Source organism: Monodelphis domestica, chromosome 3 (assembly GCF_027887165.1).
Source record: "Monodelphis domestica isolate mMonDom1 chromosome 3, mMonDom1.pri, whole genome shotgun sequence".
Lineage (NCBI taxonomy): Eukaryota > Metazoa > Chordata > Mammalia > Didelphimorphia > Didelphidae > Monodelphis > Monodelphis domestica.
In genome coordinates this window covers 99,626,197-99,652,523 of record NC_077229.1, presented here as the reverse complement: position 1 = coordinate 99,652,523, position 26,327 = coordinate 99,626,197, and the positions used below count along the sequence as shown (strand labels likewise).

The 26,327-nt window shown below is 37.6% G+C and overlaps 1 protein-coding gene across 1 annotated transcript in view; it reads right to left on the bottom strand.

The window, feature by feature from the left end:
* LOC100015252 (tyrosine-protein phosphatase non-receptor type substrate 1) overlaps window positions 1–24,434 on the bottom strand; it is a 47,621-nt gene extending 23,187 nt beyond the window's left edge. Inside the window, exons 1-2 of the mRNA XM_056821005.1 lie at window positions 24,360–24,434; window positions 23,088–23,529 (exon numbers count right to left, since the gene is read on the bottom strand). Of these exons, the coding sequence (XP_056676983.1) occupies window positions 23,088–23,529; window positions 24,360–24,434 (517 nt within the window). The remainder of the gene's footprint in view (window positions 1–23,087; window positions 23,530–24,359) is intronic.
* Between the last annotated feature and the right edge of the window lie 1,893 nt (window positions 24,435–26,327).

The window sequence follows — 26,327 nt, the reverse complement described above, 5'->3', positions numbered from 1 at the left end:
TCTTAATAACAAAAATATTACATTTTAGGAGGTTTACTAAATGATCATTAGGAATCAAGGAATAAGAAGATACAAAAAAAAGACCATATGCCCTTTGCTGCTTAGCCAATTTTAAAATCCCCACTCTCCACCAATACCACTGGTTGCATGCCAAAAAGAGAGCATTCAGTTTGTGATTGGATTGGTAAGGAAGGGTTTTCAGGACTGCCCACTGGATATTTATTCCCTGTCTACAGGAAGTATGTAATGACAGGAAGTCAGGGGTCTCCTGGGAAATGTAGTTCTTTTTTTAGGGTAACAGATTTTCAATTATACATTCACCCCCCCATGAGACCCATGGAAGACTAGTCTCTCCAGTGGATCTTGTAAACATACCAACTTTGAAATTACAATAATTTTAGGATAAGAAGAAAAGAGAACAAAGCCAATGATTGCTAGACGCATTGACAAAAAGCCAGTTAGTGGGCAGTCCTCTTTGGCATAAGCTTATACATACAAAACAAATTCATTCAATCCCACACAGTTCAAATCACCACATCCCAAAGTTCACTCTGGATCTTCTGGTGAAGCATGTGGTCTGTGGAGGCATCTTCATGGTACCTTCTCCAAAGAGTTCATTTTCTGGATTCAGAGAGGTATCATGTTTCTTAACCTAAAATTACTCTCAAAAAAGAATTAAACTTTGCAATTTAGAATAATAATTACACATAGTTATGAGTTATGAGGTATATAAATAAATTGACAAGGGAAAAATATCCAAAAAATCCAAATAAAACAGAAAAAATAACTTCTGGATAAAATATAGACTATCAAAGCATTATGTGTAAAAATTCTAAGTAAAAGAAAAATAAATCCATAACAGGCCTTTGAATCAGGGCCCAATTAAAGTGATATATGTAATTATGCACTTACCCAATCAGTATCCAAGACTAGAGAAAGTTGCCACATTATGAAAGACAGAATAGGGACTAGGTTTTTGTGTAATAGGGAAGTGCCATTCTCTGGTCTGATTTTTTGCCAGTCTTGGGGATAGGAAATATTTTTTCTGATAATGAATATGGCTTGTACATTTTGAATGGGCATAAATATTTTTACTAAAAATAACAAATTGTTAGAAACTAGCTAATGAGATTATTTTAACATTGATTGATGCACCAGTGTCAAGTAATGTGTAAGGATTTATAACATTTTGAATCAGACCAAGAATTAGCAGCATATATTAATCCTATAGATGAGTAAAGAGCACACACGAAATACTAATGTAGACTCGAGGTTGCGACGCTTGATATATGTTAAGTGGTAGGACTTCCTTGTATCAACACTCTTCATGAAGTACTCATACAAGTACCAAATTTGGCTATCATGCTGGCTCCCTATATCCCTGAGAATGAAAAAAGTCCGACCAGGGAATGACATTTCCCTGTCAAAACAGAATTCTAGTTCCTTTTCTTCTTATGTTATGGCAACTTCCTGTAGTCTTGGCTACAAATGGGTAAGTGAAATATTACTGAAGTCTGTCCTAAAGACTTATGGGATAGAAATTACTTTCAATTGGACCTATACAAGGGCCTATTTTGAATTTTTTTTCCTTATGTTTTTGGTTGTGTTTTTCTCTTCTTTTGAGAATTGACTCATACACCCCTATAACTCAACATTGCATCCTGAGCTAAACTGGATGCTTTTTAACACCTACTTCAGGGGGGATTGTATTTTAATTTAAAATCCAAGATTTTTTATTTTTTTGCTTGAAATTGTATTTTTATAAAAAATCCAAGATTTTGATTTTTGTTCTAGAAAAGATCTTCAAGGAAGAAGATTACTAACTCCTAAATCCAGAGAATGAACTGTTGCAGAAAGATGCCAGAAAACCCACACTACATCAAGAAGATCAAGAATGAACTTTGGGTGTGGTTGATTGAACTGAAGTTTGATTGAACATTTATTGTAAATGTACACTTTTATGCCAAAAGGGACTGCCCCTAATTTGGCTTTCTATCAATGCGCCTAGCAAAACATTGGTTTTGCTTTCTTTCTTTTCTATTCCTCCCTCACTACTCTAATTTCCTCTTAGAAAATTGAATATTGTATATATCTATAGTTAGAAGTGCGTTTAGGACTACAAGATGATTATGTTAAATGATCAATGGGGAGACTAGTGTCCCAGTGATCATCCAGGAGGATTGTGAATCTTAAAATATCTCAGACTTGTGAATCTTAAAAATTCTCAGATTCTACTTCAGAAGATTTGATTAAGCTAAACCCATTTTAAATAATGAAGGTACTTGATCAGGAATGTGGGGACTTCTAACATTACTCCACCCATACTTAGGCATACTTTAGGGGAAGATAAAGTTGTAAAACTCCTTACTGAACAATGGAAAGGTACCCATCCCATACTTAAAGTAAAGGTAAAACCCTTAAGCTGGGTCTATTTTTAGATCTAATACAAAAAAGTGCTAAGTACCTATGAAGGTCGAATTAATCACTAAAAGGTCAAGCAAGCTTAGCAAGAGGTGTGAGGTTTTAGTCTACCCAGAGAAGGTGATAACAAGATGTGAATTAAGAATGGTCAGTCCTTTGGAAAATGTCTACTGTGATTGGTAGACGTAAAAACTTAGGGGAGGTAACATAGGAGAAAATTCTCTTTAAAAGGAGGTCAGAAGGACTCTGAAAGGGAATACAATTTTGGTAGCTGAGTTGGAACTCAGACTAGTTGGAGTAGCTGGATCTCTGAACACTAGAGTTTTGCTTGGAAGGATCTTATGGTGAGTTGATAAAAGACTGACTAGTCCCTCTCTTAAGGCTCAGGCCTAGGCCACGTTGGCCTAGGCCCTTCATACTATATTTCTCTTATTCTCTCTCCCTTTCCTTAATTCCTTCATTTGTATTAATTAAAAACTCCATAAAACCCAGCTGACTTGGGTAGTTCATATTTGGGAATTTTTCCCATGGCGACCACTTTATTTTTAATATAAAATCAAGACACTAAAAATTATCTTTACAGTTTTGGCTACTCAATGTCTTGAAACGATATTTTCGCAGTCACAGTTTAAGGCAACCACTCTTTTGTCTGTAACATTACCCAACTACAAAGCTGATTGGTTAGTTCATAAGCCCATATTAGTCTAAAGGTCAAGTCACAAGGCAATACCCTTATTTGGGCAGTTAGTGATGACCATGACTTCAGGCTCATCTGATCTAGGGGGAAGGATGGATATTTTCAAACAAGGAAGGGTGAGTGATGTTTGCACCATATTGGGACATGAGATTCAGATGGTCAGCATCTTATGATAAAGGGAAGTACAAACTTAGAGAGGGGTTAGAGATCCCTTTAGAAGCAGTTTTTATGCTTTAGTTAGAAATTCTTATTAAAATAATGAATTCTTCTTATGGTATTAAGATTATAATGGAATTTATACTAATCACTTTAGAATCACAATATTCATTATCTTAAACCAGTCACTATCATTAAAATCCAATCAAGTATAAAGGGGTAAGGGTCTTTCTTACCAACAAGCCATGAAGCTGTCTACACAAAGGTATGCAAAGGAAAGGACACCAAAGCTTTACATTAGGATCTACCATCAGGACCCAACAGATTCAAGAGACTGAAAAACTTTGGGGAAATGGGGTAGTGTTTTGTTTCTTAGAACTTTGCTGGAGGCAAGTAACCTCCCTTTCTGGCCCAAGCATTAATGTGATTGGCATTTGGGGACTGTCTCCAAATGCTAGTTTCCTATACTTATGTCCAAATAATTTTCCATCCTTAGCAACAGGGTCAAACTCTCTTAAGTAACACCAGTTTGTCCTTTTATGTGGTCAGTGGTATTAGGGTATGTCAATGTGAAATTTAAGAGAACCCCAAGTCTGTAGCAGAATGAGGTCTGAAGACCCCAAATATGACCTTGTCACATGAGAATTTCTCCCAGAGGGACATCCCAGACTCAGAGTTTCAGACTAACAATAAGTGTTTTAGTACTTTGAGTGCAGTTAGCAGATTCAATCAGATGTTAAGTACCCTTTTTATCTTAGTAGGTTCTCCTATTGTGTCAAAGTCCTTTCTCAGGTAGCCCAGGCCTTGGCTGGATCTTTCCCTTTTGTGTCCATTGTAAAGCATCAGCCTCTGCCTGATAATCTCCTCTAGAACTCTTCAATTCTTTGTAGCCATTGTAAAGTCAATCAACCATACTCTCCTGTGTCAGTTCCCCAAGAGGTATATAAGTTCCCCAATTTTCATATCTCCTGGGAGCTATCATCTTTCATGGTGATTTCTCCTAGGGATCAGTACCAAGAGTAGCCAGAACCTTCAATTCTGGGTGATTTTGAGCACATGACTCTGTGTGGAAGCCTAAGGATTGTACCATATCCCTCTCCTAACTAAAGACTTGTTTTTTCTAACTATTTAATAGTTCTGCATTTTTTTCCAGTTTAACAGCCTCATCCCTGAAAATGATTTTCCTTCTTCTGTCTCTATACCTTTGCACAGCCTGGTCCCCTCATATCTAGAATGCTGTTTCCTTACCTTCTGAACTCTCTGTCTCCTTTCTTGGCTCAACTCAAGTGTTACCTTCTTTAAGAATCTTTCTGATCTTTCCAGTTGTTAGTACCTCTCCCCACAAATTCACTGTGGATTAATTTTGAGTAGCCAATATGATTAAATGAATAGAGAGCTAGTCTCAAAGCCAGGAAGCTCCGGGTTTAAGATTTATTTCTGACACATATTACTGTGTGTCTCTGGGCAAGTCCCTTAACTTCTCAGTGTACCAGATAACTTTAGAACTATAAGTGCACATTGGTAGAGTCAGACCCAGAAAGGGAGCTCACTATAATAATGAAATGACAAAATTATTTCCTGTGTATTTTGTATTTTGCCAATCTGCAAAAATGTTACATCTCCCTAAAGTTCTTGAGGGCAAAGACAATCTAGCACAATATGTGAAACATAGTAGGAGCTTAAATGCCTGTTGACTAATTGATTGGTTGGTTAGTTGTATTGAATGGTGTGTTTCATTTAGATCTGCTGACATGTGTTCTTACCAAATCCTTCCTTATCTTGGATATGGAATTTGAGTTAACCATTCCTATTATATATGCAAGGGTCATCCTCTTTGGCCAAAAAACTCAAGCAAAATAAGAGCTGAGCAGTTCTTTTTTCTCTCTATTGTCAACAGTGTTCCATTCAGCCCAAGCACTAATCCTATCTGTTCTTTGATCTTCTGTCTGCCTCTTTACTACAACATAGCTTTTTTTAAAAATAATGTTTTATTCTTTTCCCACATACATATAAAAGCAATTTTTGATGTTCATTTTCTAATATTCTGAGATTCACATTCTCTTCATCCTTCTCTCCCTTTCCCCTCTGAGAGGATAAACAATTTGCTTTGGTTATACATGTGATACCATGCAAAACATATTTTGATATTCATCATGTTGTGGAAGAACACACATAGAATAAACCCACGAAGAAAATAATCCAATATGACTTTCGAAAAGAACTAAACCTTTTGTGGCCCTTGATTTTCCTCACAAGGAAGGTAAAATGCAAGTTACATGGGAAATTATTTTGTTTTCTTACTAAACCTGTGATTTCATCATTACAGTGAGCTTCCTATGTAGGACTACCTCAATCCATGTGGACAAATCTTAATCTGAATTTTAGCATTCCTAACACTAATTTTATAGGACTGTGATATGTTCTTATATTCATTCTCTGTTTTCTGTTCTTACTTTCAGCTTCTGTGTGTGAATGTGTGTATAGAGAGAGAGAACTAGAGAGAGTCAGAAACAGAGAGGTAGAATGAGACAGAAAGAGGAAACTAGACTTAGAGTCAGGAAGACTTGGGTTTAAATCAGGGGTGTGCTACTACATGTTTAACAGCTAGATCTAGTGGGGTGGGTGAAGGGGAAATGTATCTGTCAAAAAGCATTTATTAATGAACCAGATGGGCTAAAGTGATCAAATTATGTACTAATAGAAACAGGCCTCATTTTACATTGTTAGAGTAGCTGTGAATTGGTTTTTTTTTTTAAGAAAACAAGATGAAAATATACATTAAGAGGATAATGTGTTCAAACTTATTAGCCCAGGTTAGGCCCTAAGGGTTTTATTGAGAGAGAAAAGTGTGTATGTATGAAATTATTCATGGTAGCTTTGTTTGTTATGTCAAAATAAATGGAAATGCAATGAATTGCAAAACAATGTGGAGTTTGTGGTTTTCCACATAATTTTTATGCATTTGTATAATTAAATATTTTTAGTGGTGATGGTTATTAAGTGTATAATAAAAAATAATTTTTAAAAAGCACTTATTAAGCACCCATATGATGTTTTTGGCACTATGTTAAGCACTAGGTATACAAAGAAAGGCTAAAAACAATCCCTGCTTACAAGAGCTCACAAGCCAGCAACCTAATAATGCAAACAATTATGTACAAACAAAATATAGACAGAATAAATTGGAGATTTAGAGGGAAAATACTTGCATTAAGGATTTTAGGAAAAGTTTCTTATAAAAGTGAAATTTTAGCTGGAACTGAAGCCAGGGAAAACCAGAAGATAGAGAAGGGGAGTGAAAGAATTCCAGACCTGAGCAACAGTCAGCAAAAATATTTGTAATCAGGAGATGGAGTATCTTATTCAAGGAATAGCAGAAAGATCAGTGCCACTGAAGCACTGAGTATGTGCAGAGGAATGGAGTATAGGGCTTTGAATGCCAAAGAGAGGATTTTTTATTTGACCCTGGAGACTAAATCCTTCCAAATTCTCCAGTTCTTCCTCATATGGCATGATCTCAAAGGTGTTCCCACAGTGGTTAGGTTGAAAATGTAGCTTTGGATTAAATGTTGGACATTGTCTTAAACTGAATTTTATTTTGAAGCAATGGGAAGCCACTAGAAGATTCTGAACAAGGGAATGATAGACAGATGAGATGTCTAAGAAGAGTTGTTGCTGGCAGAAATACAAGGTAAGTTGAGCTCATGGAGGCATGTACTGAGATTATGGTTGTGGAAATGAGTGGAAATGAGGTGATGATTATAAGATGATTATAAGGAAAAATTCAAAGAACTCAGTGTCTGGAACCTACATTCTTCACTGTACCAATGAATAAATATGAATGCTCTCTCTGTATGAGAATACTTTTTTTCACTCATGGTAGCCTCTGTTGATCCTATTTAGTCCCAAGATTCCTCTTCTAAATCAATAGTTTTTGTAGTACAATTCCTTAAGAGTGCACTACTGTGTAGCCTATACCTTCCACTATGATGGAAAGTCGCACAAAAACCCTGCCCCTCCAAGCTCCTTCTTCTCTCTCTTTGCTCTCCCACATAGCCCTGAAGCAGGGGTTTTTATGATCCTTTGATATAAGGTCTTTACCCCACTCAGAGTGGGTACTTGGGCCCCACAGTTAAGATCAGACTCAGTTAGATCTCAAGAGACCTAACTCTTTAAGAAAAAAACTTAACCCATTCTCTAGCCATACTGAGAGATTTTCCTTGAGTTCAGGGTGAGAGTTCAAAATACATGCCAACTGAGTCAAATTTATAAAAATATGTCATTCTCCAAATGATAAGTAGTCAAAAGATATGTACAGGCAGTTTTCATATGAAGAAATAAAAGCAATCTATAGCCATATGAAAAAAATGCTCTAAATAATTCTTGACTAGAGAAATACAAATTAAAACAATTCTGAGATACCACATCTTATCTTTTAGATTGGTCAATATGACAGAAAAAAAAAACAATAAATATTGGAGAGGGTGTGAAAATTGGGACACTAACTCACTGTTGGTGGAGTTGTGATCTGATCCAACCATTCTGGAGAGCAATTTTTAACTTTTCCCAAGGGGCTCTAAAACTGTGCATATCCTTTAATCCAGAAGTGCCACTACTATGTTTACAACCCAAAGGCATTTTTTTCAAGAAGGGGGAAAGTATCTATTAATGCCTACATACTTATTGCAGCTTTTTGTGGAAGCAAATAATTTGAAATTGAAGGGTTGTCCATCAGTTGAGGAACAGTTGAATAAGGATTGGTATATTATTGTAATGGAATATTATTACATTATAGGAAATGATGAGCAGGATGATCTGGGGAAATTTGGGAAGAATTACAGTAACTGATGCAAAGTTAAATGATCAAGAGTAGAAGAACATTGGATATAGTAACAGCCATTTTTTATGGAACAGCTGGGAATGAACTAGTTGTTCTCAGCAATACAGTGATCCAAGACAATCTCAGATTCAAGATTTTTCTTGACCTCTACCTCCAGAGAAAGAATTGGTGGAACCTGAATGCAAAAAACATACTATATTTCACTTTCTTTCCTTTTTGTTTGAGATCTTTTTCAGAAAATTAATAGTATGAGAAAATGTTTAACCAATTTCACATGAAAAATCTGTATCAGATTGCTTACAATGTCAGATATGGAGGAAAAATTAAAGGGAGGGAGAGAACTTGGAACATGAATTTTTTAAGTGAATGTTAAAAATTATTTTAACTGTAATTGGAATAAATAAAGAGGAATGGAATGCACAAAAATAAATAAATAACTGTTGGACACTTCCTGAAAGTGTGATCCTGGGCGAGTCACTTAACCACCATTACTAGCCCTTAGTGCTCTTCTAACTTGGAACCAATACATCATATTGATTCTAAGGCTGAAGGTAAAGGTTTAAATAAGTAAATGTAATTGGGGGAAAAGATTTTAAATGGGTCAATTTGTGACATAATTATAAAATATTATGAATAAATAATTTTACGTCTTAAACTCTAGGCTGAACTAAGAACCTTGGCCAAGGTGATGGTGGTGGAGAGGGTACATCTAAATATAGGGCAGCTTCATGATCAATAGCATATATATCATTAATCCCTTACAGGGAAAGGGTATATAACCCCCTCTAGTTAGGAACTATGCTGCAAGTACAGCACCACTTAACCACCATCTCAGTCTCTCAATTTTTTCTCAGCATTATCCTAGAAATCTTAAAGCTAAAATCTCCACATTTTCTGTTGTCTCAGTTTCTGCAGCTGAAGTTTTGTACTTAACCAGAAGCATTCTTAAAAATCTATATGCCCAAGAAGATCAAAGAAAAAGAAAAAGGACTCATATTTACACAAATATTTGTAGCAATTCTTTTTGTGGTAGCAAAGGATTGGAACCTGAAAGGATGATCATCAATTGGAGAATGGCTGGACAAGTTATAGTATGTGAATATAATAGAATACAATTGTGCTATTAAAAAAAAAGATGAAAGAGATGGTTTCAGAAAAACCTAGAAAGACTTACATGAGCTGATGCAAAATGAAGTGAGTAGAACCCGGAAAACAATGTACACAATGATAGCAACATTGTAAAGAAAATCAAGTATGAAAGACAATAACTCTGATCAATACAATGATCTACCACAACTATGATGAAAAATGTTATTGATCTCCACAGACAGAAAACTGATGGACTTAGATTGCATACTGACACATATTACTTCCTTTATTTTTCTTGCTTCTCCCCTTCTTTCCCAGAATATAGCTAACACAAAAATATTTTTCCTGTCTTCATATGTGTAATGAGTATTATATCTCTTGCCTTCTCAGTGAGGGAAGAGAGGGTGGGTGGAGGAGAGCAATTGGAACAGAAAAACAAATTGATTGATTTTAAAAAGTTAATTCTACATCCATAGGACTTATATATTTAGCATCATGTATTCATATAATCATTGGATATACAAAAATGAAAAGAAATGCCCCCTCATGTATAGAGCCATTTACCTCTAGCCATCTCCTATACTTCTTCCCATTTATTCTCTCAAATTTTCTGGGGTACAAAGAGGAATTCCCAAATTACCTATACCTCTAACTCAGAAAAAGGAGTAAGGAAAAGGGGATGAAGGGGTGAGTTGCTGGTACCTCACCTCAGAATCAGAGGAAAGCAGGAGAAAGAGCAATGGGACAAATCAGTTTCTCCTTCCAGATTACCAGGCCAAGAGAATTCTCAAGGTCTCCAGACCTAGAATCCTCACTTATCATAACTATCTCCATCTCTGCTCTCATATCTGGGCTGCTTTTGCAGAACTGTCCTCCAGCAGTTTTAGTCAATAGTCACTCAAGTTTTAGGCTATACCAGCAATGCCTAAACTATAGTCATAGTCACGTTGGTCAACCTCAAGGGAAGCCTAAAAGTCTAAATCCAGTGTCCACAGTGGCCTGTCACACAGAGCAGAAGCAAAAAGAACGAAGTTCAAACCTGAAGGCAACAGCATTCTTGCCCCATAATCCTACATTTTCTCTGTCCTCCCTTATTTAAGTATGCAATAAACATTTATTAAGCACCTACTAAATACTAAGAATCTAGCTAATGAATAAAAATACTAGTAAAAAGAAAATCTCATCCCTCAAGGAATTTATATTCTAATAGAGGAATATAATAATCAAAAGGGAGTTTAAAAGTGCTTGAAGGGCAAGAGATATCTATGGGAGGACAATGTGTTGAAAATCAGAAACAGAGCAGAAAGGGGAATGAAAGTTGACTGGGCTAGGCCCACCCCAAAAGAGAATCCCTTGGAGGGATGGAACAAATGGAAAAGGGGGACTTATATGATGGCGGGATGTTATATAATGAGAAGATCCCTGGGAAAGATGAATGTTCCAGGGTAAGAAGGCCCTAGGCATTAAGGGAAGTATCAGTGTGATATAGCAGCTGAGGCATAATAGCAAAGTTATAAAGCATATTAGAGTAATCTTACTTCTGAGTGCCTCAGAAATTCTTTTCTTTCTGTGGAAACTTATAGGGTCATTGGGTCTCCACAGATACTAAAAAGCAACACAGAAATGGCTCATTCATCCACTCACCAAAATTTATAAGGAATTTTTGTGAACCAGGGCTTTGTACTACAGACACAAAAATTAAGTAAGTGATGTCCTATGCATTCAAAGAATTTTCAGTCTAGTATGAAGCACCCATAAAGATAAGTACAACCCAAGCTAAATTATAAGGGGCCTAAGCTCCCAACAAAAGCTCTACTTTGATAGCTCATTCCGGATTGTAATTAACATAGAGTTACGTGGTCTTTTTGTTCTGATTTAAAGGTTTGGTAGGAACTTACAGGCAAATAGAGTAAGGAAAGACATTCCAGATATGAAAAGGCAAAAAAAAAAAAGTTGTGAGAACAAAATGAACTTGATGTTGGGGATGTAGGAATAGAATTATAAAGGGTTGAACTTTGGATAGGAGTAAAGTTAAGAAAATTGGAAGTTGCCTTCCAAAGAGCTGATGCGACTTATGCCAGAGATGGGTACAGAAGATTCTAGAATACAGAGGACTGGAAGTATCTGGGAGAGTGTTCCTGGCTCCTCCTGTCCAAGCTAAGAGAGGAAGAGTTGCTTCTGTGAGTTTTTCTACCTCAAGTTTTTGGTGGATTAAGGGAAACCTTCAAACCATTTTCCCAAGGTTCCTGTTTAGCTGGAAAAAAATTAGATATCCCTGCTGTGTGTGTCAACTTGCCTGGCAATTTTACCTTGAAATCCTGACTCTTGGGCTCTGAGGATTTTCCTCAGGGGTCAGACTCAGCAAAGATTTTAAAGTAGAATGGTGACATGAGGAATTATTTCTGTAAATAGGAAATATTGTTTTAACATTAAAGAGTGGATAAGAGAAGGAGAGAGTGACAGGGGGAAGATTCATTTAGAGATTATTGAATATTGTAAAACAATCAACTAAGAATGACTTAACTATTATCAGCAATGCAAGTATCTAAGACAAATCCAAAGGACTCATGATGGAAAATGTCATCCAGCATTATATAAGGAACTGATGAAGTCTGAATGTATATCAAAGCATATCATTATTCACTTTATTTACTTCATGAGTCTCTTTCTTGTATATACAATATATCTTCTTTCCCAATGTGACAAATATGGAAATGTGTATTACATGATGCCATATATAATACTTCTCAGATTACTTGCCATCTTGGGGAGAAAAATGGAAAGAGAAGAGAATTTGGATCCCAAAATGTCAGAAAATAAATATTAAAAATTGTTTCTACATTAATTGGGGAAAAATACAAGAAAATATTTCTGGAGGAAAAAAGAGACTATTATAACTATCAAGATGGAAGGCCATGAAAATCTTATGCTAATATGATGGCTGTGGGAATAGAGAGGAGGGGAAAGATTTAGGAGAGGTTGCATAGTACAAGGGTCTGGTAACTAATTAGTTATAAGTGATGAAAGAGAACCAAGAGTCAAAGACTACCCTTTGACTTTCCACATGAGACTCAGCATGAATGGTGGTGCAATGGATAGAAGAAGTGAAATCAGAAAGAAGAATGGATTTGGAGGGATAGGTAATTAGTGTTCTTGTAAATACAAGATAGTTCATAAAAATATTTTATTTTACCAATTACATATAATAATTTTCCACATAAGTTTTCTGAAGTTATATGGATCAAATTGTCTCCTTCTCTTTCCTCCACCCCTCTCAGAGATGGAAAGCAATCTGATCTCAGCTATACATGTACCATCATGTAAAACATATTTCCATGTTGTTCAATACAAGACATTTCAGCTGAACAGTGGTGTAGAATGTAGTGAAATAAAATGAAAAGTGAAATGAAAAAGAAGAGGAGGAAAGAATAGCTGTTTTTAGAGTTTCTTAAAAAGTCCACTTGGGTATTTATGAGTGGGTGGTGGGGATAAAAATAAAAAGGAGAGGCTGGCTGTGAGAGAGAGTACAAAGGGAGAACTGACTATTCTGTAATTAAAAAGAAATCCCATCAATAACTCTACCAATAAATGGCCCTCCAGCCTTCATTTGAAAAAATGTCAATGACTGTGAACCCATCACTCTCACCCAAAGCAGATCATTGTGATTTGGGTTGTCATACAGACAGGTTGGTATACAGATGTTGACAGGAGCCATAAGGTTTGTGACCACGAAAATGTGGTTTTCAAGACTTTGAATTGCCAAAATTGTAAAGATAATTTTTGTGTCTTGATTTTATATTAAAAATAAGTCATAGCCATGGGAAAGATTCCCAAATATGAAATACCCAAGTCAGCTGGGTTTTATGGAGATTTTAATTGATACAAATGAAGGAATAAAGGAAAGGGAAAGAGATAGAGTAAGAGGAAATATTAGGAAAAAGCTAGAGCCTAAGCCAATGGCCTACACCTTTTCTCTTTAAGAGAGAAACTAAGTCAGTCTTTAATCCACTCACCACAAAATTTTGTCCTAAGCAAAACTCCAATTCTTCACTGAAATCCTCAACTCCTGAACTGAGTTCCGAGACCCAGCTCTGACTACTGACCTCCAATTCAGCTTCCAAAGCTGAATTAACTTCAGAGGCCCTGACCTACTTTTAAAGAGAATTATCTCCTATGTCACCTCCCCTAAATTTTCACATCTACCAATCATAGTAGACGCTTTCCATAGGAATGACCATTCTTAGTTTTTAGTTCTCACCTTCTCTGGGTAGGTTATATTTCCTGAGTACTTCACACCTCTTTGCTAAGCTTGCCCCTTGCAAGTTGCCTGATCTTTTAGTGATTAATTTGACCTTCATAGGTACTTAGCACCCTTTTGTAGTAGATCTAAAAATAAACCTCCTAGCTTAAGGTTTTGGCCTCACTATGAGTTAGGGACTTTTTCATTGTTCAGTAAGGAGTTTACAACTTTATCTTCCCCTAAAGTATGCCTAAGCATCGATGGAGTAATGTTAGAGTTCCCAATACATTCCTGACCAAGTTCCTTCATTGTTTAAATGGGGAATAACCTTAACCATAACTTTAAGATAATATTCCAAGGTAGAGTCTGAGAAATTTTAAGATTCACAATCCCCCCTGATGATCATTGGGAGACTAGTCTCCCCATTGATCATTTAACATAATCATCTTGTAGTCCTAAACACACTTCTAACTAAAGATGTATACAATATTCAATTTTCTAAGAGGAAATTAGAGTAGTGTGGGAGGAATAGAAAAGAAAGAAAGCAAAACCAATGTTTTGCTAGGCGCATTGATAGAAAGCCAAATTAGGGGCAGTCCCTTTTGGCATAAAAGTGTACATTTACAATAAATGTTTAATCAAACTTCAGTTCAATCAACCACACCCAAAGTTCATTCTTGATCTTCTTGATGTAATGTGGGTTTTCTGGCATCTTTCTGCAACAGTTCATTCTCTGGATTTAGGAGTTAGTAATCTTCTTCCTTGAAGATCTTTTCTCGAACAAAATCAAAATCTCAGGTTTTATATTAAAATACAATCTCAAACAAAAAATCAAAAATCTTCCATTTTATATTAAAATAAAATCCCCCCTGAAGTAAGTGTTAAAAAACATCCAGTTCAGCTCAGGATGCAATGTTGAGTTATGGGGTGTATGAGTGAATTATCAAAAGAAGAGAAAAACACAACCAAAAACATAAGGAAAAAAATTCAAAATAAGCCCTTGTATAGGTCCAATTGAAAGTAATTTTTTCCCACAAGTGTGTAGGACAGAAGGTAGTAATACTTCACTTACCCATTTTCAGCCAAGACTACAAGAATTTGCCATAATATAAGAAGAAAAGAAACTAGAATTCTATTTTGGTAGGGAAATGTCATTCCCTCATCTGATTTTTTACATTCTCAGGGATATAGGGAGCCAACATGATAGTCAAATTTTGTACTTGTATGAGTACTTCACAAAAAGTGCAAATACAAGGAAGTCCTACCTTGAGTCTCACACTAATTTCAACTTCTTCCATATTGGTGTAGAAGTTCATCAATCCCACATGAATTGGATTCATTTTGACCTGTGCGCTCTTTTTGGCACTTTTCAGGTTAAGTCTCTGCAACTTTTTTTATCCCATTTTCTGGAATCATATATAATCATTAATAATAGTCTCATAAGGTGATTTTGAATGGGATTTCTCTTTCTAATTCTTGCTGCTGAGCTGTGTTGGAAATATATAGAAATGCTGATGACTTATGCATGTTTACTTTGTATCCTGCTACTTTGCTAAAGTTGTTGATTATTTTGACTACCTTTTTAGTTGATTCTCTTGGATTCCTTAAGTAGACCATCATATCATCCACAAAGAGAGATAACTTGGTCTCCTCCTTGCATATTTTAATGCCTTTTATTTGTTTTTCTTCTCTAATTGCTACTGCTAGTGTTTCTAGTACAATGTTAAATAATAAAGGTGATAATGTGCATCCTTGTTTCACTCCTGATCTTATTGGGAAGGCTTCTAGTTTATCCCCATTGCAGATGATGTTAGCTGATGGTTTTAGATATATACTGTTTATTATTTTTAGGAATGACCCTTTTATTCCTATGCTTTCTAGTGTTTTTAATAGGAATGAGTATTGTATTTTATCAAAGGCTTTTTCTGCGTCTATTGAGATAATCATGTGGTTTTTGTTGGTTTGCTTGTTGATATGGTCAATTATGTGGATGGTTTTCCTACTATTGAACCAGCCCTGCATTCCTGGCATAAATCCTACTTGATCATAGGGAGTAACCCTCCCTGATCACTAGCTGGAGTCCTTTTGCTAGTATCCTATTTAAGATTTTTGCATCTATGTTCATTAGGGAGATTGGTCTATAGTTTTCTTTCTCCTTTTTTAACCAACCTGGCTTTGGAATCAGTACCATATTTATGTCATAAAAGGAATTTGGTAGAACTCCCTCTTTGCTTATTATGTCAAATAGTTTGTATAGTATTGGGGTTAGCTGTTCTATGAATGTTTGATAGAATTCACTTGTGAATCCATCAGGTCCTGGGGATTTTTTTCTTAGGGAGTTCTTTGATGGCCTGTTGGATTTCTTTTTCTGATATGGGATTATAAAATACTTAGGAATCTATCTCCTGAGACAAACACAGGAACTATATGAACACAACGACAAAACACTCTCCACACAACTAAAACTAGACCTGAGCAATTGGAAAAACATTAACTGCTCATGGGTAGGATGAGCCAATATAATAAAAATGACCATCCTACCAAAACTTATGTATCTATTTAGTGTTATACCCATTGAACTTCCAAAAAAAATTTTTACTATTTTAGAAAAAACCATAATAAAGTTCATTTGGAAGAATAAATGATCAAGGATATCCAGGGAAATAATGAAAAAAAATACAAAGGAAGGTGGCCTTGCAGCCCCAGATCTCAAACTCTATTATAAAGCAGTGGTCATCAAAACAATTTGGTACTGGCTAAGAGACAGAAAGGAGGATCAGTGGAATAGACTTGGGACAAGTGACCTCAGCAAGACAGTATATGACAAACCCAAAGACCCCAGCTTCTGGAACAAAAACCCACTATTTCACAAAAACTGCTGGGAAAACTGGAAGACAGTGTGGGAGAGGTTAGGTTTAGATCAACACCTCACACCCTACACCAAGATAAACTCAGAATGGGTGAATGACTTGAACATAAAGAAGGAAACTATAAGTAAATTAGGTGAACACAGAATAGTATACTTGTCAGACCTGTGGGAAGGGAAAGTCTTTAAAACCAAGCAAGACATAGAAAGAGTCACAAAATGTAAAATTAACAATTTTGATTACATCAAATTAAAAAGTTTTTGTACAAACAAAACCAATGTAACCAAAATGAGAAGGGAAGCAACAAATTGGGAAACAATTGTCATAACAAAAACCTCTTACAAAAGTCTAATTATTCAAATTTATAAAGAGCTAAATCAATTGTACCAAAAATCAAGCCATTCTCCAATTGATAAATGGGCAAAAGACATGAATAGGCAGTTTTCAGCCAAAGAAATCAAAACTATCAATAAGCACATGAAAAAGAGCTCTAAATCTCTTGTAATCAGAGAGATGCAAATCAAAACAACTCTGAGGTATCACCTCACACCTAGCAGATAGGCTAATATGATAGCAAAGGAAAGTAATGAATGGTGGAGGGGATGTGGCAAAGTAGGGACATTAATTCATTGCTGGTGGAGTTGTGAATTGATCTAACCATTCTGGAGGGCAATTTGGAACTATGCCCAAAGGGCAATAAGACTGTCTGCCCTTTGATCAAGCCATAGCACTGCTGGGTTTGTACCCTAAAGAGATAATAAGGAAAAAGACCTGTACAAGAATATTCATATCTGCGCTCTTTGTAGTAGCCAAAAATTGGAAAATGAGGAGATGCCCTTCAATTGGGGAATGGCTGAACAAATTGTGGTATATGTTGGTGATGGAATACTACTGTGCAAAAAGGAATAATAAAGTGGAGGAATTCCATGGAGACTGGAACAACCTCCAGGAAGTGATGCAGAGCAAAAGGAGCAGAACCAAGAAAACATTGTACCCAGGGACTGAAACACTGTGGTACAATCAAACTTAATGGACTTCTCCATTAGTGTCAATACAATGTCCCTGAACATTCTGCAGGGATCTAGAAGAAAAAACACTAGCCACAAGCAGAGGACAAATTGTGGGAGTAAAAACACCAAGGAAAAGCAACTGCTTGACTACAGGGGTTGAGGGGACATGACTGAGGAGAGACTCTAAATGAACACCCTAATGCATATACCAACAGCATGGAAATGGGTTCGAATCAAGAACACATGTGATACCCAGTAGAATCATGCATCATCTATGGGAAGGGTGGTAGGAGAGTGGAGGAAAAGAAAATTATCTTTGTTTCCAATGAATAATGTGTGAAAATGACCAAATAAAATAATGTTTAAAAAAATAATAGTCTCATTATATTTTATCAATTAATGGCAGATTCCCACAGTTTTAAAGCTTTGGGGTATGCATTGATATTATAGCAAGTATATATATATATATATATATATATATATATGTATTAAACTTCTATTACTGTAGAAAAATAATATTAATTATATGTACCTTTAGTACAAGAAAAAAGAAAAAAATCAAATATGCTAATCAAAATAAAAGGAAAGCAATAAAAATAAGAAGGGGGGATCAGGAATTCAATGTGTCCTTGAAAAATCAGCATCCACTTGTCAATGGATTATTATCTCCAGTGCATGTGATAGGATACAGTCAATCAGTCTCAACAGAAGATGCTCTCTTCACATGTGAGCAATGAATCCAAGAGTCCTTTTCTCCAACCTGTATAAATGTTGGAGTAGTTAACAATATTTGGAATGGTCCTTCCCACGAAGGCTGAGTTGCTCCAGTACACTTGAAATTCTTAATATACACTTTGTCTCTTGGGTTCAGGTCATGAAGAGAAAAGTATAGTGGTCCGGCTTGTACTGCAGCTCCAGATTCATGAAGTTCACGTAGTTTGTGCTATAATTCCTGTATATAGGAAGCAATAGTATCTCCCCCTAATAGTGAGGTATATGCAGGGGGAAAAGGTTTAGCCTGTATAGGAGGATGTCCAAAAAGCATCTCAAATGGTGAGATGTATAGGTCTCCTCTAGGCCTGCTTCTAAGATAAAATAGGGCCAGAGGGAGAATTTCAGGCCATTTTAAATGGATCTCAGTGCATAATTTTCCAATCATAGTATTAAGTTCTTTGTTCATCCTCTCAACTTGGCCTGAGCTCTGGGGATGATATGGAACATGGAATTTGGGAGTTATTCTCAAGCAAGAACATATCTTATTTAGGACAGAATCAGTAAAATGACTTCCTCTATCTGAATCAATAAATGCTGGTCGGCCAAAGTGAGGAATAATTTCTTTTAAAAGTATCTTAGCAACAAAAACCGCTGTGGCTCAGGACACAGGAAATGCTTCCGGCCATCTGGTCAGTTGATCTACTATGACTAGACAAAATTTATAACGTCCAGCCTTTGGCATCGTTATGAAATCTATCTGTAGATGTTCAAAAGGTGTGTAAGCCAGAGGAAGTCCCCAAAGGCTTTTCCATGATATGCATGTTTGTTATATGCCTGGCAGGTAGAGCAGGCTGAACATACTTTACAGGTTATAGTAGTTATACCAGGGGATATCCATACTCTCTTAACAGAGTCCATGATGCCCTGGGTGCCAAAGTGATCATTCTTATGAATAGATTGGCAAATTTGGTGATAGAAACTTCTAGGGAGCAGGGGTTTTCCTTCAGATGACACCCATACTCCATTAATCTGCTTCGCTTTGAACTTTTGTTTCCATTTTTCCACTTCCTTTTCATTATAGGAAAGTGATAAATTTAAATCATCAGTGGTTGTTAATGTTAGAATTAATTCAGGTCCCTCTATGGCTGCTAGCTTTGCAGCAGCATCTGCTCGATCATTTCCTCTAGAGACAGTGTCAGTGCCACCTGTATGGGAAGAGCAATGAACTACAGATAGGGCCTCAGGAAGCTGGAGAACAGAAAGAACTTCATTAATAATTTCTGTATCAGCTATAGATTTTCTGGCTGAGTTTAAAAATCCTCTCTGGAGCCATAGCATTCTGACTGAGTGACAAATGCCAAAAGCATATCTAGAATCTGTATAAATTGTTGCCTTTTTATCCTTGGCAATTAGGTCACAGGTTGTAGGCAGAACTTCTGCATTGGGCCAATCAGCATAGGCACAGTGGACTAAGGACTTTACCTTCTTTGAAGTCTGTGTAGAATCAGGCAAAAGTAACTTGAAGTTACCCCAGGGTATCTAGCATGTATTTAGTATCCCATTTGCATTGTGGTTTGCTCCCTCTGAGAAGGCAAACAGAATGAATCATGGGTAAGGCCCTGCACACCAAGATGAACTATAGGTAAAGTGACATCAGTTCCTTGGGAATTGCAGGGCAACAACCACCCAAACAAATAACCTCCTTCTTAGTAACTAATCAAGATTAAAAAAACTTTCCTAAAAACCTCTTAGGGATTTTCCATCAGCAGGCCATTCCATCACCTTCCTCCTTTTCTCAATAAAGCTTGTTCCCTCACCATAGAGATTGATTGTGTCATTAATTCTTTCAACAAGACCATAATTTCACTGCCCAAAATGAATTGCATTTTTGCATAATTCAGATTAGTCAGAAATTATTCCCTTGTTGGAGTCAAAATCTGCTCTCTCCCTGAAACTTCTACACCATTGCTTTTTTTATTTAACCCTCACCTTCTGTCGTGGTATCAATTCTAAGACATAATAGTGGCAAAGCCTAGGCCATCAGGGTTAAGCAACTTGCCCAAGGTTGCACTGCCCTGCTAGGAAGTATCTGAGGTCAGATTTGCACTATATACTACCTAGCTGCCACTGTCTCCTTGTTCTTAATTCCATCTCCAAAACCAAGCAGGAATCTAATTTCTTTTCAAAATGGCAGCCCTTTAAAAGCCTTGAGAGTTTTTGTTCCCTAAGTTGATCAAGACTAACTGTGGCTTATTAGAAAGGATTTGTTCACTTGGAGGAAAAGAGCTAAGAATATGTGCTAGCTCCCCATCAATGTAACTGACATTGTCCACCAAATATCCCCAACATTTACTCAAGGCTCCCATTCCCAAATTGCAATATCATCCTTTTTAGTCTAGCCCAGACACCCTGGGATTACAGATGATAAGTGTAAGCTCAAGAAGCCCTCACCAACCTTGTGATCCAGGACAAAGGGCCAGAAAGTGCTCAGGTAGTATTCAAGTGAGAATGAAATATGGGGGTTCATAAACACATGCACATTCCTCTAACACACAGCCTCCAATAGGCTAGTTAGTTTTTGCCCCACATGTACCTAAGGCCATGTTACTGTGGCTTCCACTGAAATAAACACAGTGAGAAATAGCCTACTCTAAACCCCAGTAGTGTCAGTGCCTGGAGGAAGTACTCCTAGAAGCCCAATAGGCACCTGCAGTAGCAGTTACTGAATACATGCAGATCCCTACAGAGGAAAATCAGGCTAAATAGAGAATATACTGTTTTGTGGAGATAATGTAGAAACCTTTGCAAGGCATAAACAGATCTCTAGAGAGGATGCATACGCCCCATAGAGAAGTTATAGTATTTCCGGTGATACATAGCCCGTTAAAATGGATGCTAGGTCCCTACAAAGAATTCTTGGGTCCATACAGAACCCTAAGAAAATATATAAGGAGGTCCCTTTGGGGTAAATGTAAGCCCCAAACTGAAGGTTATTATGTCAAAGGATACACAGACCAAGCAAATAATTTGCCTTTTAGCCCCATGGCCAAAGTAGATGAAGCTACAGGTCTCTGAAGAATTTCAAGCTAGTAACAATGATATGAAAGAAGGTTTTGAAGCTCTATTAATAATAAAGAAGTAGAAATCAAACAATTTTGAGGTTTCATTTCATACTCAGAAAACTGACAAATATGACAAACCTTAAAAAGAGTTAATGATTGAAGGACTAACAAATGTCAGGCACACAAAGAAGCTTTGTGGAGTTAGATCTAAGAATTGGTTCAATCATGTTGGAAAACAAGTTGGAATTATTTGAGATTTTCTTGAAGGAATAAAATGTGCATAGGGGCATCTTCATGGGGGGGGGGGAGTTTGTTTACTCATTTTTCCATATTTCCTTTGGAAATTTGGACTTTGTATTGAGGCCAGACTGTGTATACTCATGGAAAGCTTATTAAGTCCTTGCATGATTCTGTTTTGTTTTATCTGAGGTTCTTCCACTGAATTCTTTGAATTAAATTCTTTGTTGTAGCATCCCAAGCATATTCACATCTGTGAATCATAAATGACTGTGTGGCTACTGTATCTCCAAGCACAAGGTTTTACCAATAAGGTTTGTGAATGTAACCTTGAAATGGCCACGTGGCCCTTGCCTAGGGCAGACTCATTAACATGATCAGAGCCTCCTTTGCCCCGGAAATCGAGAAAGCGCTGTTTGTAATCTATACGCCCACAAAGGTGTTACTCTCACCTCACCATCCAATCTGTATTGTCCATGCTTTGTAACGGGGTTACTACTCTGCTGCTTACTGGCTCAGTGACTCCACGCAAGTCTCTTCTCCTTATTGGATCTCATTCTTAAAGGGGAATTTAAGGAAAGCCTTAAAATGGGAGGGCTTATACTTCTCCCGACTTTAAAAACTGATGGACAAAGCTTCCTGAGGGTAGAACCCAATCAACAAGTCTCCAGATTTTGAGTTTTCCAAGTGCAGACTAGTTCTGCTCTTTCCAAACAGTCCCCAGAGCATGGCCTGGGCTTGGCCCTCTGCCAGTTGCAGGTCTAGACAGGTAATGGAGATGGGGGGAAAATCTTTGGAACAAAACAGGACCTGAAATTAAACATTATTCACCTCAAGACAAGCCAGTATTTGGCCCTGAGATCCTTGCCCCAAAAGGTGTGGCCACTTCCTACTCACCTTCAAGAGTAAGGGAGTAGATTAGGGTGATATGAAATGAGTCCAAGGCAATAGTTAGAGCCACTGGGGGTATGGAAAGGTAGTAAAAACCAGGTGTGCGCTCTCTCTCTCTCTCTCTCTCTCTCTCTCTCTCTCTCTCTCTCTCTCTCTCTCTCTCTCTCTCTCTCTCTCTCTCTTCTCTCCTCTCTCTCTTCTCTCTCTCTCTCTCTCTCTCTCTCTCTCTCTCTCTCTCTCTCTCTCTCTCTCTATATATATATATATATATATATATATATATATATATATATATATATCTATACCCCCCTCTCCCTCTGTCTGTCTCTCCTCTCTCTCTCTCCTCTCCCTTTCTCTCTCTCTCTTCTCTCCTCTCTCTCTCTCTATATATATATCTATACCCCCTCTCCCTCTGTCTGTCTCTCCTCTCTCTCTCTCCTCTCCCTTTCTCTCTCTCTCTCTTCTCTCCTCTCTCTCTTTCTTTCTCTCTCTCTTCTCTCCTCTCTCTCTTTCTTTCTCTCTCTCTCTTCTCTTCTCTCTCTCTTTCTCTCTCTCTATATCTATACCCCCTCCTCTCCCTCTGTCTGTCTCTCCTCTCTCTCTCTCTCTTTCTCTTTCTCTCTCTCTCTTTCTCTCTCTCTCTCTCTCTCTCTCTCTCTATATATATATATATATATATATATATATATATATATATATCTTTCTTCTGTCTCTCCCCACACACATACCTCTTTCAAATATAAGAACATCCACATATACTAGCAAGACTGGTACAAGGGATCTCATAAGCTGCAGTGTCAGTTTTAGTCCTGGCCCAGCAAGTTTTTGTCAAGGCTTCTGCCTTGGTTCCAGCATGGTGGGGCTGGCACAATAGTAGGTGCCCGAGTCCTCCTTCTTTAACTGGTGCATGATCAGTGAGACGGTATTGGCCTCATTTTTCCTCATAATGAAAGCCCTACCCTTCATCTTCTCCTTGACCTCCTTGTTATTGCCTCTCCCAGCACTGATACTAGCCACAAACTTCTTTGAGCCTCCAAATGAGCTCCGATGCCAGGACATGGCAAAATCTTTAAAGCGAAGCCCAGAAGCTGTACAGGTCAGGGTCACAGACTGGCCCTCATGGATCAGTTTGCCTCCTCTCTCCACCAGCTTCACCTGGGCCCAGAATCCTACAAAGAACACATGGAAGGATAAGGTCAATCCCACACAGAATTGTTTGGGAAGGAAAGCTAGAGATAGGACAGAGAACCCTGGAAGCAGGATGTCCAGGAGAGGAGGAGTAAGGTGAGCTAAACACCCAGACCACTAGGGAAGGCAGAATGGAGAATAAGCGAGAAAGAAATATCTGGGAACTGATTAAACATTTAGTTCAACACAGAGTTCCAGGAAGGGAAAAAGAGCAGAATATTAACAGAAATACCTGGTAGAATGGAGAGGAGCAATTGCAGAAGGTACGCCCTGGAGAGAGTATTGGGGGGCCTGGAAAACATCTTGCCTACTCTATCAGGGTAAAGGAATGGGTTTCAGAAGGTGTAGTGGAGCCTAGGCAGCTGGAACCCAACGTGGATTGGGTCTAAATGGTTATGAATTCTGCCCAGAGAGAGATGTTTTTAAGAAGTGTAAAAATAGCACAGCCTGCCCATCTTCCACAGAAGTATAGTGGGTTGCTGGGGGTGGAGGTTAACATGAAGAGAAGACAGAAATGATCCTGAGGAGGCCACAGTTTAACTCTGACTCACAGCCTCAGAGGCATCTGAATAGCCTCCCTTGGTTGCCAATGCAGGACCTGAAACATCCTTCCTATAGTTTGGGGATGCCCATAAGAAGCTGTCAGTGTCCAGACAGAGCCAGTCCAGCACTGTCCAGCTAAGCCTCGAAAAACTACCCAACCTATTTCCAGCTTTACTTATGTACCAATGAAACTACCAAGGGGTTAATTTAGAGAACTAACGAACTATGAATAAAATTCATCTGACAGTAGAAAAAGTTAGGAATCTCAAGGGGAATCATAAAATAAAAGAACTCTAAAGGGGCCCTAAAAGGGCCAGATCTCAACTTACATGCAAAGGCAGTAATCATACAAACTATTTAATATTAATTAAGAGTTAAAAAAAAAAGTCAATCAGTGGACTTACCCGGTCAGGGTACGTATGACCCATAATGAAATCTCCTGATAGAGAGGTGATGGACTCAGGTACAGAATAGGACATAGTTTTTTTAGATGTCATCAATGTGGGAATTCAACTATACATATCAGTTACAAGGTTGTTGTTGTTTTCTTTTTCCTCACTTCAGTGTATGGAAAGAAGGCAGGTGGTCAAAGGAGAAGGAAATATATATTTTTGTTCATTGAAAATCTGTCTCTTTTTGCTGGTATTTGTATCCCCAGTGTCTGGCACATAGTAAAGTCTTTTGTTCTATTTTGTTTTTGTAAAGCCTAATAAATATTTGTTGACTGGAAAAATTAAACTCAACTTTGTTTTTTAAAAAGATTTATACTTAACAGCTAAACCTGGTGTTGGTGACTAGAAATCTCTTGGAGATGGAGAAGTAGGATTCCAGGTCCCTGGACAAAGTTTTCTGAGCCCAGGATCAAGGTAAGGTTGAATGTTGTGCTAAGGATAGGAGTGAAGGGGTGAGACCCAGGACAAAGCAATTCTCAGTCTGTTTCTCTGAATTTAGAGGTGCAATGGGTGAGTCTTTCCCCTAGAAATGGCAACATTCTGATACTAGATCCCTACCCAGTAGACTGGAAAAGCACCCAACAGATTTGCTCTGAAGAAAAGTTCCAAGAACTAAAGTTGTCTTCTGAGAACTACCAACCTCTGACTTGGAAAGAAAACCTGATGCAAGGGCAGGGCACTGAGCAGAACTGAAGGAGGAAGAATTTGGGGGAGGGGTGGATTGGGGGATAGACACCACTGACTGGAAGCTCTTCTAGGAGTTTTGTTTTCTTATAACTTAAAAAAAAACTTTATTGCATACATTTTGTAAACTCAAAAACTCAAATGGTGTCAAGATAGCAGTTTTGCAAAAAATTCCATCTAAGAGAAATGAGAAATTTCCCAAAGTGAACTTGGTCCCTCTGAGATGCTCTGACATGTTTGTAGGACATTTTTCCCTGACATTGAGCTTAAATTTGTCATTCTGTAACATACCTGCATTGCTCCTGTTCTACCCTCTAGCATAACACAGAACAATCTAATCCCTCTTTTAGTTCTTCAGATACTTGAAAATGCTATATTGTGTCTGTTACAAGTGAATCACTTTAAAAGACTGATATATATATTAATTTAAGGTCGCCAAGGAATCAGCTATGTAATTCCTAAATGAAAAACTCAAGTCAGCCGTCAGCCTTTTTTGGAGTTTAATTACAATAGGAGTAAGAAAGGAATTAGAGATATATATAGAGAGAGAAAGGGGAGAGAAGGGAATAGGGCTTAAATACCCCTTCTGTTTAGGCTGGGCCAAAAGGCCCAAGCCCTTAGATAGCTGGGGCAAAGAAAAGAGATCAGTCCCTATTACTCACGTGTCCAAAATGGAGAAACAGTCTCAGAGGCCCCCACCTTCAGCTTCCTTCAGAGCAAGCCTCCTCAGAGCCCAGGAACCACACACCGACCAAAAACTCCACCCCCTCTCCTCGAGTCTCCAGACCCTCCTATCTTTAAGGAAACCATCCAAGTTGCCTCCCCTCAGTCCTCACATCTACCAATCACTCTTCATCAATTTCCCTGTCAATGGAGGCTCTCGCTTAACCCAGGACCGCCCAGAGGTTTCTGGCTTTTGCACATGTCTGTTGAAGGTCATATTTTTCAAATGATTAAATCTATACTCCTTTGCTACAGCCCTTTCTAAATCCTGTTAACTTGAGTATGGTAGAGATTTAGAAATAATTAAATTTTGATCTAGGCTGCAGCCCTTACTCAATCCTATTAGGACTGAATAGGGTGGAGTATCTCCATTGTATCAATTCTAAAATCAATCAAGACTCAAAGAAATTCCTGTTCTATGCTTAAGCATAGGTCAAAGTCCTTTCCATTGTTCAGCAAAGGGTTTCTGTCCTAAAGTAATCTTAAGAAGGGAAGAGAAGGAACCTCCCATGC